At 42.7% G+C, this 20641-nt stretch overlaps 1 protein-coding gene across 1 annotated transcript in view; it reads right to left on the bottom strand.

Moving 5' to 3' along the window:
• Positions 1-1080: 1080 nt before the first annotated feature.
• The window catches only part of LOC129826138 (olfactomedin-like protein 2A), a 28443-nt gene continuing 8882 nt past the window's right edge, over positions 1081-20641 (bottom strand). The window contains exons 2-8 of the mRNA XM_055886496.1: positions 16795-17058; positions 15922-16029; positions 15299-15475; positions 14914-15169; positions 6095-6406; positions 5661-5846; positions 1081-3730 (exon numbers count right to left, since the gene is read on the bottom strand). Of these exons, the coding sequence (XP_055742471.1) occupies positions 3126-3730; positions 5661-5846; positions 6095-6406; positions 14914-15169; positions 15299-15475; positions 15922-16029; positions 16795-17058 (1908 nt within the window). The 3' untranslated portion in view covers positions 1081-3125. The remainder of the gene's footprint in view (positions 3731-5660; positions 5847-6094; positions 6407-14913; positions 15170-15298; positions 15476-15921; positions 16030-16794; positions 17059-20641) is intronic.

Below are 20641 nucleotides of genomic sequence, written 5' to 3'. Positions count from 1 at the left end.
CCAGACATCACCGGCAACAACGTAGCCTATGGGCACAAAGCCATCATCGCTGGACCAGACAGGACTGGCAAAAAGTGCTCTTCACTGATGAGTTGCGGTTTTGTCTCACCAGGGGTGATGGTCGGATTTGCGTTTATCGTTGAAGGAATGAGCGTTACACGCCTGTACTCTGGAGCGGAGCGGGATCGATTTGGAGGTGGAGGGTCCGTCATGGTCTGGGGCGGTGTTTCACAGCATCATCAGACTGAGGTTGTTGTCATTGCAGGCAATCTCAACGCTGTGCATTACAGGGAAGACATCCTCCTCCCTCATGTGGTACCCTTCCTGCAGGCTCATCCTGACATGACCCTCCAGCATGACAATGCCACCAGCCATACTGCTCGTTCTGTGAGTGATTTCCTGCAAGACAGGAATGTCAGAGTTTTGCCATGGCCAGCGAAGAGCCCGGATCTTAATCCCATTGAGCACGTCTGGGACCTGTTGGATCGGAGGGTGAGCGCTAGGGCCATTCCCCCCAGAAATGTCCGGGAACTTGCAGATGCGTTGGTGGAAGAGTGGGGTAACATCTCACAGCAAGAACTGGCAAATCTGGTGCAGTCCATGAGGAGGAGATGCACTGCAGTACTTAATGCCGCTGGTGGCCACACCAGATACTGACTGTTACTTTTGATTATGACCCCACGGACAGTTGACCCCCCCCCCCCTCCCTTTGTTCACGGACACATTATACCATTTCTGTTAGTCACATGTCTGTCAAACTTCAGTTTTTGTCTCAGTTGTTGAATCTTGTCATGTTCATACAAATATTAACACATGTTAAGTTTGCTGAAAATAAACGCAGTTGACAGAGGATGTTTCTTTTTTTGCTGAGTTTAGAACATTTCCAAATTAAAATCCTTTCTGTCAAAAATTGTTTATCAAAGACTGTGACATTACGAATAAAAAAACTGCAGTGCTGTAATTAGTCATGCACTTTTCTGTGTAAACTTAACCAAACCATCAAAATAGATTCAAAATACGTACTAGTCATTAAAGTGGTTGTTTCAAAATAAATCAAATATGATAGTAAAATGCTCTAAAGATATTTATGCTAAACTTTATTTGAATTAGTGGTCTTCATAACTCTTCACAACGACAGTACATGCACTACATGCAGGTACAATCATTTATGACTCATCGTAGATCAGAAACTGTCAGAGGTTGATGGATTATAATTCCTTTAGAAGACGGTACTGTACATCTGTATGCATTTACATAATTGACCTCCATGACTGTTAATTTCCTATGACGTAACGGTTTACAAATACGCCAAAATGATGATGACAGATGTAGTGACCGTGTAAATGTTACTAGCAGCATCAACCGTATAGTTTTCATTCAAACAAAAAATGAACATAACTTTATACAAAATGTATGCAAAGCAACAACAATGGAGATATGAAGTATACATTTCTGGAAAATTACAAGTGAATACAAAATCTTCAGTTTAGAAACTCGTTTATATTGTTTTTGTGAGTTCATATACAGTACCAGTCAAAAGTTTGGACACACCTACTAATTCAAGGGTTTTTCTTTATTTTACTATTTTGACATTGTAGAATAATAGTGAAAACTTCAAAACTATGAAAAAACACATATGTAGTAAGCAAAACAAGTGTTAAACATGTGGGAACTCTTCAAACTCTTCAGTAGCCACCCTTTGCTTTGATGAAAGCTTTGCACACTCTTGGCATTCTCTCAACCAGCTTCACCTGGAATGCTTTTCCAACAGTCTTGAAGGAGTTCCCACATATGCTGAGCACTTGTTGGCTGCTTTTCCTTCAGTCTGCGGTCCAACTCATCCTAAACCATCTCAATTGGGTAAAGGTAAAAAAATATATAATAATTGAAATGCATTCCAGGTGACTACCTCATGAAGCTGGTTGAGAGAATGCCAAGAGTGTGCAATGCTCTTCAAGGCAAAGGGTGGCTACTTTGAAGAATCTCAAACATAAAATATATTTTGATTTGTTTCACACTTTTTTGGTTACTACATGATTCCATGTGTTATTTCATAGTTTTGATGTCTTCACTATTATTCTACAAGGTAGAAAATAGTAAAAATAAATAAACTCCACTTTTGACTGGTACTGTATATTCAAAGCATCCCTCATCCTCACTGAAAGAAACCATTTTAACAGTTAACACTACAGTACACAGCAACATTTATACAAGTTAAAAAACGAACATCATCAATAGGCCTGAAATGACAATTACAGATGATCATAGTGCTAGGTGACAGGATAGAGTTTGATGGGCCATAAAAATCAAATGGGTGGAATAAATGAGCCATTCGTGATTTACAATAGCATCCCAATATAGAGTCCACATTGACCAGGAACCTTGTTGTGTAAGCGCATGGTATGCTGTCAAGTGTATTGGTTAGTATGCATTGAAAGAGGAATGTTGGCTGTTGAATCTAATATGGGCGCTGCTGGACTGTCCATAGATCCGGTAAAGAAGTCAATGGAACTTGACCAAAACAATGAAAATGCCATGGAAACGCCCGGGGGAAAGATCAGAATCTCCTCACTGCCCCCCATTTAAAATGAACCTACATTTAGGCTATTGTTTATATGTGTATTTCACAATATGTTGAGGTGAAAATCAGAGTATCATGCTGTATGGATGTCAACCCCAACACATGTTCATGTCATCATCACCAATGAACTGCCTTACAGTTAAAAACAACATTGACTACCACCACCGATTTCTCAGTGCTAGCTATGCTACCAGCTTATTCGAACGGGAGTTACCATTTAGCAATTACCTATTCTAAACCTGAACAGGGACTACTTCTAAATGTTATGCAGCAAAAACAACCAAATATATCAAAATTGGACTTCCGTAACCACATTGTAGGCCTGTTACAATACATCAATGATAATGGACTTGATGAATATCCACTTCCTTAGATCAGATTTGAATGTGCCCCAATCCGGTGTCCTTCTTCTATCCCCACGGTCTACGTTCCATTGACCTCTTTACCACATCTATTACGGATTATCTCTCTTATCTCTATGGGGATAGTGACCTTGTCATGGTGCTGATGGCCTATACTTTACCTGAGAGCAAAACCCCTATGCTCATTGGTCAACAAAGTGTATGTTATATGTGATCTGGTGTCCATTGTCCCAGGCGTACAGGACCTTCTCCTTGGGATTGTAGTCGATCTGGGTGGTGTAGGCATATTCGTTGGTAAAGGGCAGACGAGGGATAGCCTCTGAGTTGGTGTGGGTGTCGTAGGCATAGTTCACCTCCCCTTCCTTCTGGTTATAGACGTCCACAGCGTACAGCACCCCACAGATGATGAAGCAGTTCCCGTAGGAGTTCCTCTTCAGGCCCGTCCTCCAGGTGGTCTCCTTCTTCATGGACAGATCCCCAGGGTCCAGCTTACTGATGACAATCACCTCCTGCTGAGAGTAGTCATAGTCCGTGGCAGGGTAGATCACCCACAGCCCACTCTCGTCCACGGCAAAGTCAATGTCCGAGTGGCCTCTCCACTTCCAAGGGGTGGTGTCCTCGTAAACCACGTCATGCAGGAGGGTCCAGGCGGCCACGTAGCGCATCCTGAGGTCGTACTTAATTATGTTTTTGGTGAAAGCTCTGTTGTAGTAAAATGCTCCGTTGTACACCACATGGCCTGTGCCGATCCAGTTGTAAGGCAGTTTGAAGAGGTTGCTCCAACGACCTAACAGGACCAAATATATACATGTTTAGCGAGCGCTAACTACATACCATGTTGCCCCCCCAGACATTATGCTAACATCATGTAAAATTAAGAATAAATCAAGTCATTCTGGGTTTCACAGGTGTCACACACAGACAAACATTTTAATAGTTCCATAAAAGTTTATACAATTGTTTCACATGAGAGACTGATTCGTTTCTGTTTTACTATCCCACTCCCTGCTGTCCAAACAGATGTTCTGTTATTAGGGCTACACTCATATCTGGTCACATCTGCTCGCTTACATTTCCACCTCAGGAAGTGTGATTTAGATAATGAATGAAGCTGCAGCGAAGGACAAAAACAACCCCATAGCACAGCACTTTTCCCCCCCGAGGCCAGCCCATGCCTCTAATCCCTCAGCTATGGCCAGTTCAAATGAGAGGCCAGCCCTGCCTAAGCAGAGATCACAGCCACTCACAGAGATACCTAGCCATCCGCACGCTGCTGTGAACTCACCACCCTACTGGATATCAGAGCAAAATCTCTGTACGCTTAGCAAGATGTTAGTGAGTTTCAAAAAACATTGTCCTAACACCTCTAAATCAACCAGGCTAGTCCTGTGAGAAAGATCATTTTACCCAGTCAGTTAAGAGGAGTAATCCTATTTCTCTCTCCAATTACTAGTACAAGAAGGGGTGGATTTTTCCCACCCAGCTGTTTTAGGAACTTTGTGTGTGGAATGAAAAGCACAGTATGACAACTAAAACCTACGAGTTTGAGTCTCAAGCTTCTATAGTGTATACTCACTACATTTCATGGGTCACTGTAGGGCAGTGGTCACCAACCTTTTCTGAGTCAAGATCACTTTGAGTCAAAATGCATGCCAGATCTACCACTCAGACAAAAAAGGACTTAAAAAACTTAAGTCTATGCAACACTAACCAATTAAAAACAGTTCTGTTGCAATTAGGTTTGTGCAGTAGGCTATAGGCCCAATACATTATCACTGCATATTGGCTACGCTTGAATTGTCCTGCCAATGTTGTTCTTCTCAGACCATTTAAAAATTATATTTAAAAAATGTTAGGCGTATGATAACACTGGTAATAGATCATTTGTTGTATTACCTGTGAGGCATAATTATTTGCTTATTGTTTTTACTGGACTGATGGCCTGCATCTGATGGACAGTCTGAGGGGAGGGAGGGAGCATCAGTCAGGAAGTTAAAGCTTGGTCGCAAATAGGTCTTCCAAATGGACAATGACCCCAAGCATACTTCCAAAGTTGTGGCAAAATGGCTTAAGGACAACAAAGTCAAGGTATTTGAGTGGCCATCACAAAGCCCTGACCTCAATCCTATAGAACATTTGTGGGCAGAACTGACAAAGTGTGTGTGAGCAAGGAGGCCTACAAACCTGACTCGGTTACACGAGCTCTGTCAGGAGGAATGGGATAAAATTCACCCAACTTATTGTGGGAAGCTTGTGGAAGGCTACCCGAAACACTTGACCCAAGTTAAACAATTTAAAGGCAATGCTACCAAATACTAATTGAGTGTATGTAACATCTGACCCACTGGGAATGTGATGAAAGAAAGACAAGCTGAAATAAATCATTCTCTCTACTATTATTCTGACATTTCACATTCTTAAAATAAAGTGGTGATCCTAACTGGCCTAAGACAGTGAAGTTTTACTAGGATTAAATGTTAGGAATTGTGAAAAACTGAGTTTAAATGTATTTGGCTAAGGTGTATGTAAACTTCTGACTTCAACTGTATCTCTCTATTTTGCATGAGAATACTTTGTAACAGATTTCCAAAATTAAAATCACTTGGATCAATTTGCTGGTGTTTTTACAGTCTTATGTCCAACAATTCAAATAAATACCCAGGCTGCTAGTTGGGGAACCCTGGTCTATAATATGTATCTCTCTATGCCATGCCCACCTTGCTTGAAGTTGTCCAGGTTTCGGAACTCCACCAGGTTGTTGCCATAGTAATAGTTAGTGACGTAGATCTTAGAGTCCTTTGCCAGAGGATCCTTCATCCAGGCTCCCTCATTTCGCCCATAGCTGTGCTGCTTCTCTGGGAGCTCGATAGACGCCAGGGTCCCCTCACAGTCTAGGATCTTCCCTGCCAAGTACAGCTCAAAACAGTCAACACAAAAACTACCAGACAAACTGGATAAATGATGGCCTGCATGAGTTTCCAATCATCCAATTTCACAGTCACACATTCTGGCAGCTAAACGTTACATGCTTATCTGTTACTGAACTGAACAGAGTCATAGCATTGACTGTCAGTATTGCTGTAAATGAGCACATTCAGTTGATATAGGGTGTAGTGTAGTGTACAGTAGGGTATTGTGTTGGTCAGGCTACCTGCTCTGTGTAGGATTGGCCGGCTGTTGTTGTCTGAGTTGTCCAGGAAGAGCATGATGGTGGGAGCTGGTCTGTCTAGCCTCTCTACTCCTGCTGCACTGGTGGTGGTGGTGGTAGTGGTAGTAGATGGCATTGTGGTACTGGCTGTTGTTGTTGTTGCTGCCATTGTTGTCGTGGTAGTGACAGCAGTTTCTGTGGAAGTTGTCGACTCAGCTGTGGTTCCCTTTATGGTTTCCAAGATGATTTCAGCGCCTCCGTCCTCCGAGTGTGTCTCTTTGACGTGTTGGACGGTTTGAGTCTTGGCAGCGTTGTCTGAGGATAAAGGGATGAAGTATTGGCAAGCAGGCCATGGAATTTAGTTACTCAAAATCAAACTCTGGAGGGGCCTTGTCTTCACGAGTTTTCATTAGAATTAACTGGCTAAATTAGTCAAATAGGGCCTCAGAGCCACAGACCCTGTATGAGCTGCTTTTGAGACCTCTGTCAGAGAGACAGACACTGTACAGTACCAGAGATTTCCCGGGGCCACATCAAAGGGGAATGCATTAGTTATGCAGCACACAGAGCATGCCAGCTTCCTCTCACTTTCTCTGTCCCCTCCTCTGTAACCAAGTGAGTCCTGCTGCCTCTGCCTCTGTCTGTTTGGATTCAGAATTCCACAGCCCTCACATGACATTTTCTTATCCTTGGCCATGGAGAGAGAATAGCAGAACAGAGGACAGTACCAGGAGGAGAGGGCCAGGCTGAGTCTGCTCGCCTCTGTTACTCATATTACTGGAAATGTATCAGTCTAACTGAAATCCCAAATTTCCCGCCTGATACAAACTACCATGAAGGTCATGGGTGTGAAGCAACACTATTTCTGAACAGACCGTTAACAGACAAGCGGGAAAAATTATTTCAGACCCCTCCCATGTACTATACTCTGAATATCCGCTCCTCCCCTCAAGTAAACGTTATAGGGTCCTCATGTGTAAGCTGAACAGGTATAAGCACTCCTTCATTCCCATGTCCATCAAATACCTAAACAGCAAATAAGTAAAGTGTGTTAGTACGCCACTGACAGAATAAGGGAATATGCAAAGTATTATGTATGTGGCTATATGAGAAGTGTATCATGCTAAGAGTAAAGTGCAATGTATGTATTATGTTGAGTGTGTAATGTACAGTGTTTATTGTGTATACAGCAGTACTGTGTGTCTAAGACAATTTTCCCATTGGAACATTAAAGTTAATCCTATCCTGTCCTATCCTGTTCTAGCCTAGCCTACTCTCACTTCCTGTGCTGCTAGACACATGTGAGATAAAACGCCTCTCCCTGCTACATAAGCAGCGCATCTGCACAACACTCGCTCTCTGAACCTCATAGTGCCAGCCGTGCACACTACCTGACCACATGTATCTGTTAAAGGCTTAACAGCAAGATAGAGAGTCAGGGAAAGCCTTAGGAATCAGGAGGCAGGCATAGATAAGAGAATGTGCTGTGGGTCTCTAGAGTCAAAATCACAGGTATTGTTGTGGTGAAGAAAAAGCCACATTGTCTTGTATCTAATAGATGCAATTCACCTAGATGCAATTCACAAGGCCCTCCTGTTCTTTGTGAGAGATTATGGAAAGTAAACTGATTCGCTTCACTGGATTGACAAAGGTGGCTGGACTCACCAAAGTATGGCTAAACGGCTAGGCATGGCAGAACACATGATCTAACAGCATATGTGCATCTGAACCTTGAGCAAACCTAGCATACCTATCCATTGAACTAGAGTTACCCAGCAAACCAAAATGGTTTCCCAGAACATTCGTTAGGTTGTAGCGAATGTTCTCATGACACAAAAAAAATGTCCAGTCGTGCTGATGACTATAAAATGTTTGTATAAAACATTCGCCTGATGTTACTAGAACGTTCCTAGAACACATTTAATCTGTTCTTTAAATGTTCCCAGAATGTGTCTTTAGGTTGTAGGAACATTGTGGGCAAATAACAAGAGATTTCGAAAACACTTCAACCGTCCAGTTAGGCTGACATTCAGATAATGTTTCTATCTGGGTGCACAAAACCTTTGACGTTGCAAGAGTGTTAACCAAAAAAGCCCTTCTGAGTTCTTTAGAGGTTCCCAAAACACAAAAGTGTGATGACATTCATACAATGTTTAATTTAGGTTGCACAAGACATTCCTATAATGGTGTCAGAATGTTGACAGAACATCTGGTCTAAGCTCAGTACTCTGTTGAAGCACCTTTGGCAGCGATTACACCCTCGAGTCTTCTTGGGTATGACACTACAAGCTTGGCACACCTGTATTTTGTATTTCTCTGCAGAACCTCTCAAGCTCTGTCAGGTTGGATGGGGAGTGTTGCTGCACATCTATTTTCAGGTCTCTCCAGAGATGTTCGATCGGGTTCAAGACCGGGCTCTGGCTGGGCCACTCAAGGACACTCAGGGACTTGTCCCGAAGCCACTCCTGCGTTGTCTTGGCTGTGTGCTTAGGGTCGTTGTCATGTTGGAAGGTGAGTCTTCGCCCCCAGTCTGAAGTCTTGAGCGCTCTGGAGCAGGTTTTCATCAATGAACTCTCTGTACTTCGCTCCGTTAATCTTTCTCTCGATCTTGACTAGTCTCCCAGTCCTTGCCGCTGAAAAACATCCCCACAACATGATACTGCCACCACCATGCTTCAACGTAGGGATGGTTTTGGCCAGGTGATGAGCGGTGCCTGGTTTCCTCCAGATGTGATGCTTGCCATTCAGGCCAGAGTTCAATCTTGGTTTCATCAGACCATATAATCTTGTTCCTCATGGTACTTAGAGTCCCTTAGGTGCCTTTTGGCAAACTCCAAGCGGGCTGTCATTTTACTGAGGAGTGGCTTCCGCCTGGCCACTCTACCCTAAAAGCCTGATTGGTGGAGTTCTGCAGAGATGGTTGTCCTTCTGGAAGGTTCTCCCATCTCCACAGAGAAACTCTGGAGCTTCGTCAGAGTGACCATCGGGTTCTTGGTCACTTCCCTGGCCAAGGCCCTTCTCCCCCGATTGCTCAGTTTGGCCGGGCAGCCAGCTCAAGGAAGAGTCTTGGTGGTTCCAAACTTCTTCCATTTAAGAATGATTGAGGCCACTGTGATATTGGGGCCCTTCAATGCTGCAGAATTTATGTTGGTACCCTTCGCCAGATCTGTGTCTCGGCACGATAATGTCTCAGAGCTCTTCGGAAAATTCCTTCGACCTCGTGGCTTGGTTTTTATTCTGACATGCACTGTCAACTCTGGGACCTTATATAGACAGGTGTATGCCCTTCCAAATCTTGTCCAATCAATTGAATTTACCACAGGTGGACTCCAATCAAGTTGAAGCAACATCTCAAGATAGTCAATGGAAACAGAATGCACCTGAGCTCAATTTCGAGTCTCATAGCAAAGGGTCTGAATACTTATGTAAATAAGGTATTTATGTTTTTAATTTTTAATACATTTGCCAAAATTTCTAAAAACCTGTTTTCGCTTTATCATTATGGGGTATTGTGTGTAGATTTTATGAGGGTGAAAAATATAATCAAAATGTAATCAAATTGAATCAATTTTAGAATAAGGCTGTAATGTAACAAAATGTGGAAAAAGTGAAGGGGTCTGAGTACTTTCCGAATGCACTGTAGATGTAAAATTGCGCAACTAAAACATAATCTGCAATTTTTTTAAATGAATGACAGATTTCTTGAGTTATCTTAGATTAATTTTGGGGATTTTGAGTAAGTGAAATAAGCTTCCGTGTCTACAGTGTCTCATGGAGGACAAACATCATTAACCAAATGCAGAATCGGTCAGAAAACACTCTTCCAAGACTGAAATCGCGTTACAGTGTTACAAGTACACAGCATATGAAGAGGATGGGAATATTTTAATAACTCAAACATTTTGTTCTGTTTCCGGATTGACCATATTAGAGTGAAAAAACTGTGTCCTTGCAGGGTTATCTCCTGGTGGCACAGAGGATTAATGATTTGGTTGCTGATTTGAGGATTGCAGGTTCAATCCCATATGTTCTTTAACTTCTTTGATATAGGGGGCATCATTTTCACTTTTGGATGAATTGCGTGCCCATAATGAACTGCCTCAAAATATACATGTTATTATTACTATTGATATAAAACACTCTGAAGTTTCTAAAACTGTTTGAATGATGTCTGAGTATAACAGAACTCATATGGCAGGAAAAAACCTGAGAAAAAATCCAAACAGGAAGTGAGAATTCTGAGACTGGTCATTGTTAAACTCACCGCCTATTCAATTCCCTGTAATATATGGATCTGTTTGCACTTCCTACGCCTTCCACTAGATGTCAGCAGTCTGTAGAATGCTGAATGAAGCCTATACTGTGATGTGGGACCGGATGGGAGGTGTTTGAGTCAGTGGTCTGGCAGATTGCCAGTTTTTGGTCACGGGCATTCCTCATGATATCGCCATGCGTTCCATTACTTATAGAGACTGAAAATAATTCTCCGGTTGGAACCTTGTTGGATATAAATGATAACAACATCCTGAAGATTGATTCTCTACTAAGTTTGACCAGTTTATTCGACTTGGAAAATAACTTTTTGAAGTTTTTGTCCGACGTTTGCCTGCATCTGCGCGAGCGTTTGGACACATGTACTACACATGCTAGCAAAAGTATCTAATTGGACATAAGTAATGGACATTATCGAACAAAACAACGATTTATTGTGGAACTAGGATTCCTGGCAGTGCATTCTGATGAATATAATCAAAGGTAAGGGAATATTTATGATGTAATTTCGTATTTCTGTTGACTCCAACATGGCGGAGAAATGTTGTTAAATCTGAGCGCCGTCTCAGATTATTGCATGGTGTGCTTTTTACGTAAAGTAAAAAAAAAAAAAACGGACACAGCGGTTGCATTAAGAACAAGTGTATCTTTAATTCTGTGTAAAACATGTATCTTTCATCAAAGTTTATGATGAGTATTTCTGTTATTTGACGAGGCTCTCTGCAATTACTCTGGATATTTTGGAAGCATTTCTGAACATGGCGCCAATGTAAACCAAGATTTGTGGATATAAATATGCACATTATCGAACAAAACATAAATGTATTGTTGAACATGATGTCCTATGAGTGTCATCTGATGAAGATTATCAAAGGTTAGTGATTAATTTTCTCTATTTCTGCTTTTTGTGACTACTATCTTTTGCTGGGAAAATGGCTGTGTTTTTCTGTGGCTATGTACTGAGCTAACATAATTGTTTGGTGTGCTTTCCCCGTAAATCCTTTTTGAAATCAGACATGTTGGCTGGATTCACAACACGTGTAGCTTTAATTTGGTGTCTTTCATGTGTGATTTCATGAAAGATTGATTTTTATAGTAATATATTTGAATTTGGCGCGCTACATTTTTTCGCTACCGACGCTACCATCCCACCTATCCCAGAGAAGTTAACCATGTTTCTTTTGAGGAAAACTGTGGAATTGAGGCTCAGATACATCCTCTCTTTTAGTAGAGTGTATTTATTTCATCCAGATTTTTTAATCTAGCCAGAAATGCAGAATTTAGACTAACTCTAAAAATAAAACATTGTGTAAAAATGGACTGTTAAACTTTTTTTTAAACACCCAATATAATTCCTACTTTGAGTCGCTTGACATGGTCCCCCCTCTCTTATTTTTCATGATCTGAAAAGCAAAACTGATCCTAGATTAGTCCTCAATAATTTTGGATACATTGTAAATATGGGCCCAGCAGTATGCCGTATATGAAAAGGATGGGTGACGTGATGGTGAATAACTCAGTTATCGGGTATATCCCTGGGTTAGTTATGTGTAAGAAGGCTAAAAAGGAAGAATGGAATTCCTGATTGACCATACTGCCACACTGAGAAAAGAAGGCGTAAGAGAGCTTCTCTGGTGTAGCAGAAGATAAAAAACCTGACTTGGGAACCAAACATTGCTGGTTCAAACGCCACATGTGCATATTTTCAGTGTATGAAGTGTAAAGATATAGTTGTGTTTGTACTGTATGATTGAAGGCTGTTCCAATGTGCTCTAAACTAAAATGCTGTGTGGCCTACACACTGTAGTAGGCCTACAATACAGTCCTCAAATGCAAATTGCCATGAAATCCGTAGAGAAACATACTGGGATGTATTCCAATCTGCTTTAAGGAGCTACACATTTGCATGCTGAGAATGTAGTGGTAATATTAGGTAAAACTTAAATATAACATGTTCTGAGGACCTCTAAGACAAGGTCAACTGTAGAATGCTAGTCAAAAGTCTGGGCACACCTACTCAGTCCAGGGTTTTTCTTTATTTTTACTATTTTCTACATTGTAGCATAATAGACGACATCAACACATATGGAATCATGTAGTAACCAAAAAAAAGTGTTCAACAAATCAAAATATATTTTATATTTGGGATTCTTCAGAGTAGCCACCCTTTGCCTTGACAGCTTTGCACACGCTTGACATTCTCTCAATGTCTTCACTATTATTCTACAATAAAGAAAAACCATTGTATGAGTGGGTGTGTCCAAACTTTTGACTGGTACTGTATATTCAGTCAATGGAATATTATGTTAAACCTAAAACAAATATACTATGAATGTCATAAAAACAGACTTATTTGGAAATTGTGGAACATTATGCAACATTGTGGGAATGTTCTGTGCAACCTTTGTGAATATCACAAGAATATTCTTGTAAAATTAAGGGAATGTCCTGTGCAACCTAACTTAAACATTGTATGAATGTCATCACAACTGAGCATATTTTGTATTTTGGCAACCATGTGTGTGAGGTGTTGATAAAATAATTTAAATGTTGAAAGATAAAGATGAAATAATTCCACTCTGAAACCTTATAATTGTATGACATTGATTAGAATCATAAAATTATAATCTGATGATGTGTGTAGTTTTAGTCAGGATTAGGTTAAACAATGTATCTGTCTAGTGGAAAAACACAGACTGTCTGAGCAAGGCGTAGCTTCGGAGCCAACCTGGCTAGGCCTCTTAGAGACTTGGGAGAGGACAGGGAGTACTTCTCAAGGTCTCCCTAATCTCGGGGGAATGGAACTGTCGGCTGGGTAGTGATACACAGTGGTGAGAACTGTGGAGAAGGATAAAACTCACTTACTGTTTGTGTGGAAGTATGTGCGCAGCTATAAAATGGATGTTTTTGTATTCTTGACTTTAGAATGTTCTCTGAATAAACTGTACTAGCCTTTTGCATAAGCTGAGTCTTTGCCTAATTATTAGTATACCCATGGTTTTACAAACCTCGGGGATTAGTCAAAGCTATTGATTGTTAATGATTATCATTGTGGATTGAAAATTCTCTTGACAGGTGTATACTTTTGTTTCAAAGTAGATTTGTTTAAGACTACCAAGAAACACTGTGTGACCCTGATTTAAGCCACTGCAGTAAAAGGTTTTAAGATGGCGTGTCGCCTTGTTAATGTCCAAAAGCGGAAGGCTCTCTTTCCATTTCCCCTGAAAACCAGAATCTCCAGTTGTTGGGGACTCGGCAGAGGCTAGCCACAACCTAAACAACGTTCTGGGAACTTTCACAGAACCAATTTTGGTTTGCTGGGAAACGTTACTTGTACATTGTGTTATTATATTACCTGGGAATCTAATGAGAACTTTTGGAGAATGTTCTGTGGTGTTGTGCACAACATTTTTGTGAATGTTAGGAGAACCAAAGATATTTATTACATTAAAAAAAGTTTTGGGGACGTTATCATACTAATGTTAGATAAAACTCTAACTAGAGATTAATGGGAATCTTAGCTAATGTTCTGGGAATGTTCACAGTTTGCCGAAACGCTTCAGAGTTTTAAAATCTTTGTTCCATTGAACATGCTATACAAATAAAGGCATTTTTATTAATTATATGAAGAGTGCCTTGGTCCTTCTTCCTTTTTGTAAACTTAAATAGGATTTGAAGGAGTCAGGAAAAGTTGTCAGCTTTCATCTGCACAGTGATGAGGTTCTCCCACAAATTGTGCTAGGCGTGAAGCTGGGGCATGTCATGGATGTGGCAATGTTATTGAAACAGCATTCCATTAGCTCGATGTATTATGTCAATACAAAAAAATGGATTTCCTGCTCGCTGAATGCACACAAGCAATTTGATCCTCCAATGGCCCAAGCCATGCTTTGTTAAAAAACAACAGCAAGATAAGTCTTGTACTGAGGATCTGGTGATCTACAAGATGAAGGATTCACTGTTTTACTTCCTCTGGCAGAGCTGCCAAGAGTATACATGTAGCAAGAAGATTTACACTCTTTAATTACACTTATGCAAGAACATCATCTTTCATTCAAATCTAAATGGCTTGCTCTATACAGAAATAGAATGTACAATATCTGTCTCCGTTGGGAATCTGAAATATTTTTGTATTCATTTTTTTATTTAGCTAGGCATGTCAGTTAAGAACAAATTCTTATTTTATAATGATGGCCTACCCCGGCCAAACCCTCCCCTAACCCGGACGACGCTGGGCCAATTGTGTGCCGCTCTATGGGACTCCAGATCAGTCTGGTGCAATGCAGATCCTGCATTATGTAATGAAGACCCCCCCCTCCCCAAAAAAGAGTATAACTTACATTTGAATTGGTTTAGTTTATAACAATCACAATAGGGTCTGAGCACATTAGAACAGCATATAAATGATCTCCTACAGGCTGGCTGAGCGCAGCTAACTCAGCTGAAGTCACATTCTAATGTTGTCTTAAGGGGTGAGGGGGCTCCATACACACTGGGCTGGGAGAGAGAGTGGTCAAACTCTCCCCCTGTATCGGCCCCTTTTCTCTCACCTTTACCGCCTGTGACATGCCCGTCCCCATCCACCTTGGCTGCTTTGTAGTATGTGATGCCCCTCACTACCCCCGGCTGGTGCCCTGCCACCTTGGCCTTGGCTGTGGGGTCAGGCTTGATGGGCTTCCCAGGTTTGGTGCTCTCTTTCTTGGGTTTTACAACCTTTTCCTTGGGCGGCTTGGGAGGGGGTTTGGATGCAGGGGACTTTTTGTTAGGTTTTTTTACGGTCTCTTTGGTTTTCTCATCATTGGTGACCTGTAAACATTAACATTCAAGCCTGTGATTTACGGTGCGTCTGTGGGCATGTGAACGTTTGTGTGTGTTTGATGTGTAATTTGTGAGAAAGCTTTTGTGTGTGTGTGTATTTGTTTGAGACACACTTACCTGAGCTTTGGTCTCTGTTTGGTCTTTCTGCAGTAGCTGCAGCCCCAGGCTGGAGATCTCCTTCTTGATGCTCATCATGATGTTGGAGTAGTTCTCATACCTCTTAAACTGGTTTGTCAGAGTGATCATGCTGTCCCTTACAAACTCATTGTCCCGAGTCAGGTTGGTCTTGATTGTCTGGGGAAACAGACGTGTTCTAAGAATCAGACCAGTCCATTGTACAAATGTGCAAATAACTCTAACCAAAAAGGAACCCTTTTGTAAATAGATTATAAAAACGTTACTTTGTGTGACTCGTACTCTGGCGGAGCCAGTCACACAAATCACTCTCCCCATTCTAGTACATATTTTCCTGTTAGAGAAGTGAATAACTGTAGGGTTACTGTAGCCATGCAGTTTAGGGGGGGTTACTAGTATCCAATCACAAACCATTTAATCAGCTCTGTCTCCATAAAGGACCATAGACAGCTTTAACAGCTTAGAACCGTTGGAAAGATCCCAAATACACTCAAACACAGTATGGAGGAAGGCATGCAAACCTAGTGTACCCTGGTTTTTGTTTTATGTCCTAGTTATTGTGGTACTTGTTCCACTATACCAGGACACTGTTTTTTAGTGCTTACCTCCTCTAGTGTGTTCATCTGGGAGACCACCTTATTGATGTAGGAGTGAACCTTCATGAGGTCCAGACTGTACAGCGTCCCCTCCAGTAGGTCCACCATGGAATGGAGCTGTACACCCACAGCACAGAGGAGAGTATTAACACGAAACAACAACCAGGCTTAATCTATGGCTAAGTCTAAATCCACTGAGGATGGCCTGGGGCCGAAACGTTTGTTTTGTTTTCACCTTTCCTTTATGCAATTTCTTGCACTATCATTTTTTTGGGGCACAGTGATGTTCTAATAAACATGTTTATTTTTCATTCAAGCCTCAGTTTTGGACAGTGAGCGGGTCTCCATCTCTTCCAGTGTTCTTTTTAAAAACATTTTTTTTTACTCCTATGCACCTGGAACAGACACTGTACAGACACAGTAGTAAGGACTTTAAAAGAGTGCAGAAGGCCTAAATCCAGTCAGATCACACATCTGGTTCTGGTTGTTCTGTTCAAATGCTACATAGCGTGCCTCCTCTCCTCTCACTGCCAGTGAAAAAGGAATGTGTGCTTCAGATATGAAGGTCCTCAGAGGTGCTGAGATGTTATTAGCAGATGGATATCAGACAGACAATCCAGTGATGTCATAGTGAACTGTCTGTGTAACAACCTGGGACACCTTAAAGCTTTCATTTGAACAATTACAGGGATATCCTCTTTCTGCTTCTCCCATGGTTACGTATACTGTATCTTCAGGATCAAACAACACACATGTAATCAGGGTCTCTGTCACTGTCTTTACACAGTCAATTACCTGATTTTACTGCTAACATTTACAGTTATAAGGTTATTTTGCCACCAAGTTACAGTTAGTGTCTGTTACTGCTGCACCTCCCGTCACCTTGAGAAGCTCTGGGGCCTGTTTCTTCAGCTTCTCCATCTTCCACTCATTCTCGCAGGGGTTGAGGGAGGAGGGAGGGGCTGTGCAGGAACACTTGCAGTCCGATCCAGAGCTGACGGTCTCCACCGTGTAGAAGTCCTCCACCCGTGCTTTTCCGCTCCTCAGATGCTGGCACGCATCCTTGCTCAGTGGCCTCATGATGCACTTACATCGACAGTCTGAGCCCTCCGATGTCATCCGCACCGGCTCTGTCTCCCCAAAGATCTGACAAGAGAGACAGAGTTGAAGAGAAGGGATGAAATGGACCGATTACACCGGTTTTAAATAGAGTGGTGTAGGAGTGGTTGACTAAAGTATTCCTGAGATGCGTGAACTGGACATGGTTCCCGTCCCTCAGCTACAGGAGGCAATCACAGACCATACTATTTACCAAGAGAGTTTTCATCTATATTTTTTGTAGCTGTCTATTTACTCCCACAAACCAATGCTGGCACTAAGACTACACTTAACGAGCTGTATAGTGCCATAAGTAAACAAGAAAATGCTCACCCAGAGGTGGCGCTCCCAGTGGCCGGTGACTTTATTTTATTAATTAATTACTTTTTTGGTACTTTTTACCCCTTTTTCCTATCTCATTTCATGATATACAATTGGTAGTTACAGTCTTGTCCCATTGCTGCAACTCCCGTATGGACCCGGGAGAGGAGAAAGACGAGAACCATGCGTCCTCCGAAACATGACCCTGGCAAGCCGCACTACTTCTTGACACACTGCTTGCTTAATCCGGAAGCCAGACACACCAATGTGTTGAAGGAAACACCGTACAACTGGCGACCGAAGTCAGCGTGCGTGCATGGCTGGGCCACCACAAGGAGTCACTAGAGCGCAATGGGACAAGGACATCCCAGCCGTCCAAACCCGGACGAAGCTGTGCCAATTGTGCACCGCCTCATGGGTCTCCCAGTCGCAGTGGCCGGTGACTAATGCAGGAAAACTGAAATCCATTTTACCTAATTTCTACCAGCATGTCACCTGTGCAGCTAGAGGCAAAACAACTCTAGATCACCTTTACTCCACACACATAGACACGTACAAAGCTCTCCCTCAACCTCCATTTGGCAAATCTGACCATAACTCTATCCTCCTGATTCCTGTTTACAAGCAAAAATTTCAATAGGGAGTACCAGTGACACGCTCAATACGGAAGTGGTCCGATGAAGCAGATGATAAGCTACAGGACTGTTTCCTTCCCTAGCACAGACTGGTATATGTTCCGGAATTCATCCGATGGCATTGAGAAGTTTACCACATCAGTCACCATCTTCATCAATAAGTGCATCGATAATGTCGTCCCCACAGTGACCGTATGTACATACCCCAGCCAGAAGCCATGGATTACAGGCAACATCCGCACATCCGAGCATCCGAGCTAAAGGCTAGAGCTGCCAACTTTCAAGGAGCGGGACACTAATCCCGACGCTTATAAGAAATCCCGCTGTGCCCTCCGAAGAAACCTTCAAACAGGCAAAGCGTAAATACAGGACCAAGATCAAATCTTACTCCACAGGATCTGATGCTTATTGGATGTGGCAGGGCTTGCAAACTATTACAGATTACAAAGGGAAACCCAACCGCAAGATGTCCAATGATGTAAGCCTACCAGACAATTGAAATACCTTCTATGCTTGCCTCGAGGCTAGCAACACTGAATCATGCATGAGAGCACCAGCTGTTCACGATCTCCGTAGCCAATGTGAGTAAGACCTTAAACAGATTAACATTCACAAGGCTGCAGGGCCAGACGGATTACCAGGACACTTACTCAGCGCATGCTCTGACCAGCTGGCAAGTGTCTTCACTGAAATGTTCAGCCTCTCCCTGCCCCAGTCTGTAATAGCTACATGTTTCAAGCAGACCACCATAGTCGCTGTGCCCAAGAATGCCAAGATAACCTGTGTAAATGATTATCGCCCTGTAGCACTCACATCTGTACCCATGAAATGCTTTGAAAGGCTGGTCATGGCTCACATCAACACCATCATCCCAGACACCCTGGTCCCACTCCAATTCATATACCGCCCCAACAAGTCCACAGATGACACAATCTCTATTGCACTCGACACTGCTCTTTCCTGGACAAAAGCAACACCTACAGTGGGGAGAACAAGTATTTGATACACTACCGGTTTTTCTTCAATGATCATGAGGAAGGTTAGAGATCAGCCCAGAACTACACGGCAGGACCTGGTCAATGACCTGAAGAGAGCTGGGACCACAGTCTCAAAGAAAACCATTAGTAACACACTACGCCGTCATGGATTAAAATCCTGCAGCGCACGCAAGGTCCCCCTGCTCAAGCCAGCGCATGTCCAGGCCTGTCTGAAGTTTGCCAATGACCATCTGGATGATCCAGAGGAGGAATGGGAGAAGGTCATGTGGTCTGATGAGACAAAAATAGAGCTTTTTGGTCTAAACTCCACTCGCCGTGTTTGGAGGAAGAAGAAGGATGAGTACAACCCCAAGAACACCATCCCAACTGTGAAGCATGGAGGTGGAAACATCATTCTTTGGGGATGCTTTTCTGCAAAGGGGACAGGACGACTGCACCATATTGAGGGGAGGATGGATGGGGCCATGTATCGCGAGATCTTGGCCAACAACCTCCTTCCCTCAGTAAGAGCATTGAAGATGGGTCGTGGCTGGGTCTTCCAGCATGACAACGACCCGAAACACACAGCCAGGGCAACTAAGGAGTGGCTCCGTAAGAAGCATCTCAAGGTCCTGGAGTGGCCTAGCCAGTCTCCAGACCTGAACCCAATAGAAAATCTTTGGAGGGAGCTGAAAGTCCGTATTTCCCAGCGACAGCCCCGGAACCTGAAGGATCTGGAGAAGGTCTGTATGGAGGAGTGGGCCAAAATCCCTGCTGCAGTGTGTGCAAACCTGGTCAAGAACTACAGGAAACGTATGATCTCTGTAATTGCAAACAAAGGTTTTTGTACCAAATATTAAGTTCTGCTTTTCTGATGTATCAAATACTTATGTCATGCAGTAAAATGCAAATTAATTACTTAAAAATCATACAATGTGATTTTCTGGATTTTTGTTTTAGATTCCGTCTCTCACAGTTGAAGTGTACCTATGATAAAAATGACAGACCTCTACATACTTTGTAAGTAGGAAAACCTGCAAAATTGGCAGTGTAACAAATACTTGGTCTCCCCACTGTACATGAGAATAGTGTGCATACAGCTCAGCGTTCAACACCATAGTGCCCTCCAAACTCATCACTAAACTAAAGATCCTGTGATTAAACACCTCCCTCTGCAACTGGATCCTGGACTTCCTGACGGGCAGCCTCCAGGTGGTGAGGGTGGGCAGCAACACATCCGCCACGCTGACCCTCAACATGGGTTCCCCTCAGGGGTGAGTGCTTAGTCCCCTCCTGTACTCCCTGTTCACTCATGACTGAGTGGCTGCGCACAACTGCAACACCATCGTTAAGTTTGCCGACGATGTGACGGTGGTAGGCCTGATCACCGACGATGATGAGACAGTCTACAGGGAGGAGGTCAGAGACTTGGTAGTGTGGTGCCAGGACAACAACCTCTCCCTAAACGTCAGCAAGTCAAAGGAGCTGATCGTGGACCACAGGAAATGGAAGGCCGAGCACGCCCTCATCCACATAATCGGGGCTATAGTGGAGCAGATAGAGAGCTTCAAGTTCCTCGTTGTCCACATCACTAAGGAATTATCATGGTCCACACACACAAACACTGTCGTGTTTGCCATCAACGCAGCCTCAATTCATCAGGGCATGGACTCTACAAGGTGTCAAAAGCGTTCCACA

The sequence above is a fragment of the Salvelinus fontinalis genome, chromosome 28 (genome assembly GCF_029448725.1).
Source record: "Salvelinus fontinalis isolate EN_2023a chromosome 28, ASM2944872v1, whole genome shotgun sequence".
In the NCBI taxonomy this organism is placed as follows: domain Eukaryota; kingdom Metazoa; phylum Chordata; class Actinopteri; order Salmoniformes; family Salmonidae; genus Salvelinus; species Salvelinus fontinalis.
Note: the sequence above shows the minus strand (reverse complement) of the source record. Positions and strands in the feature narration are given on the sequence as shown.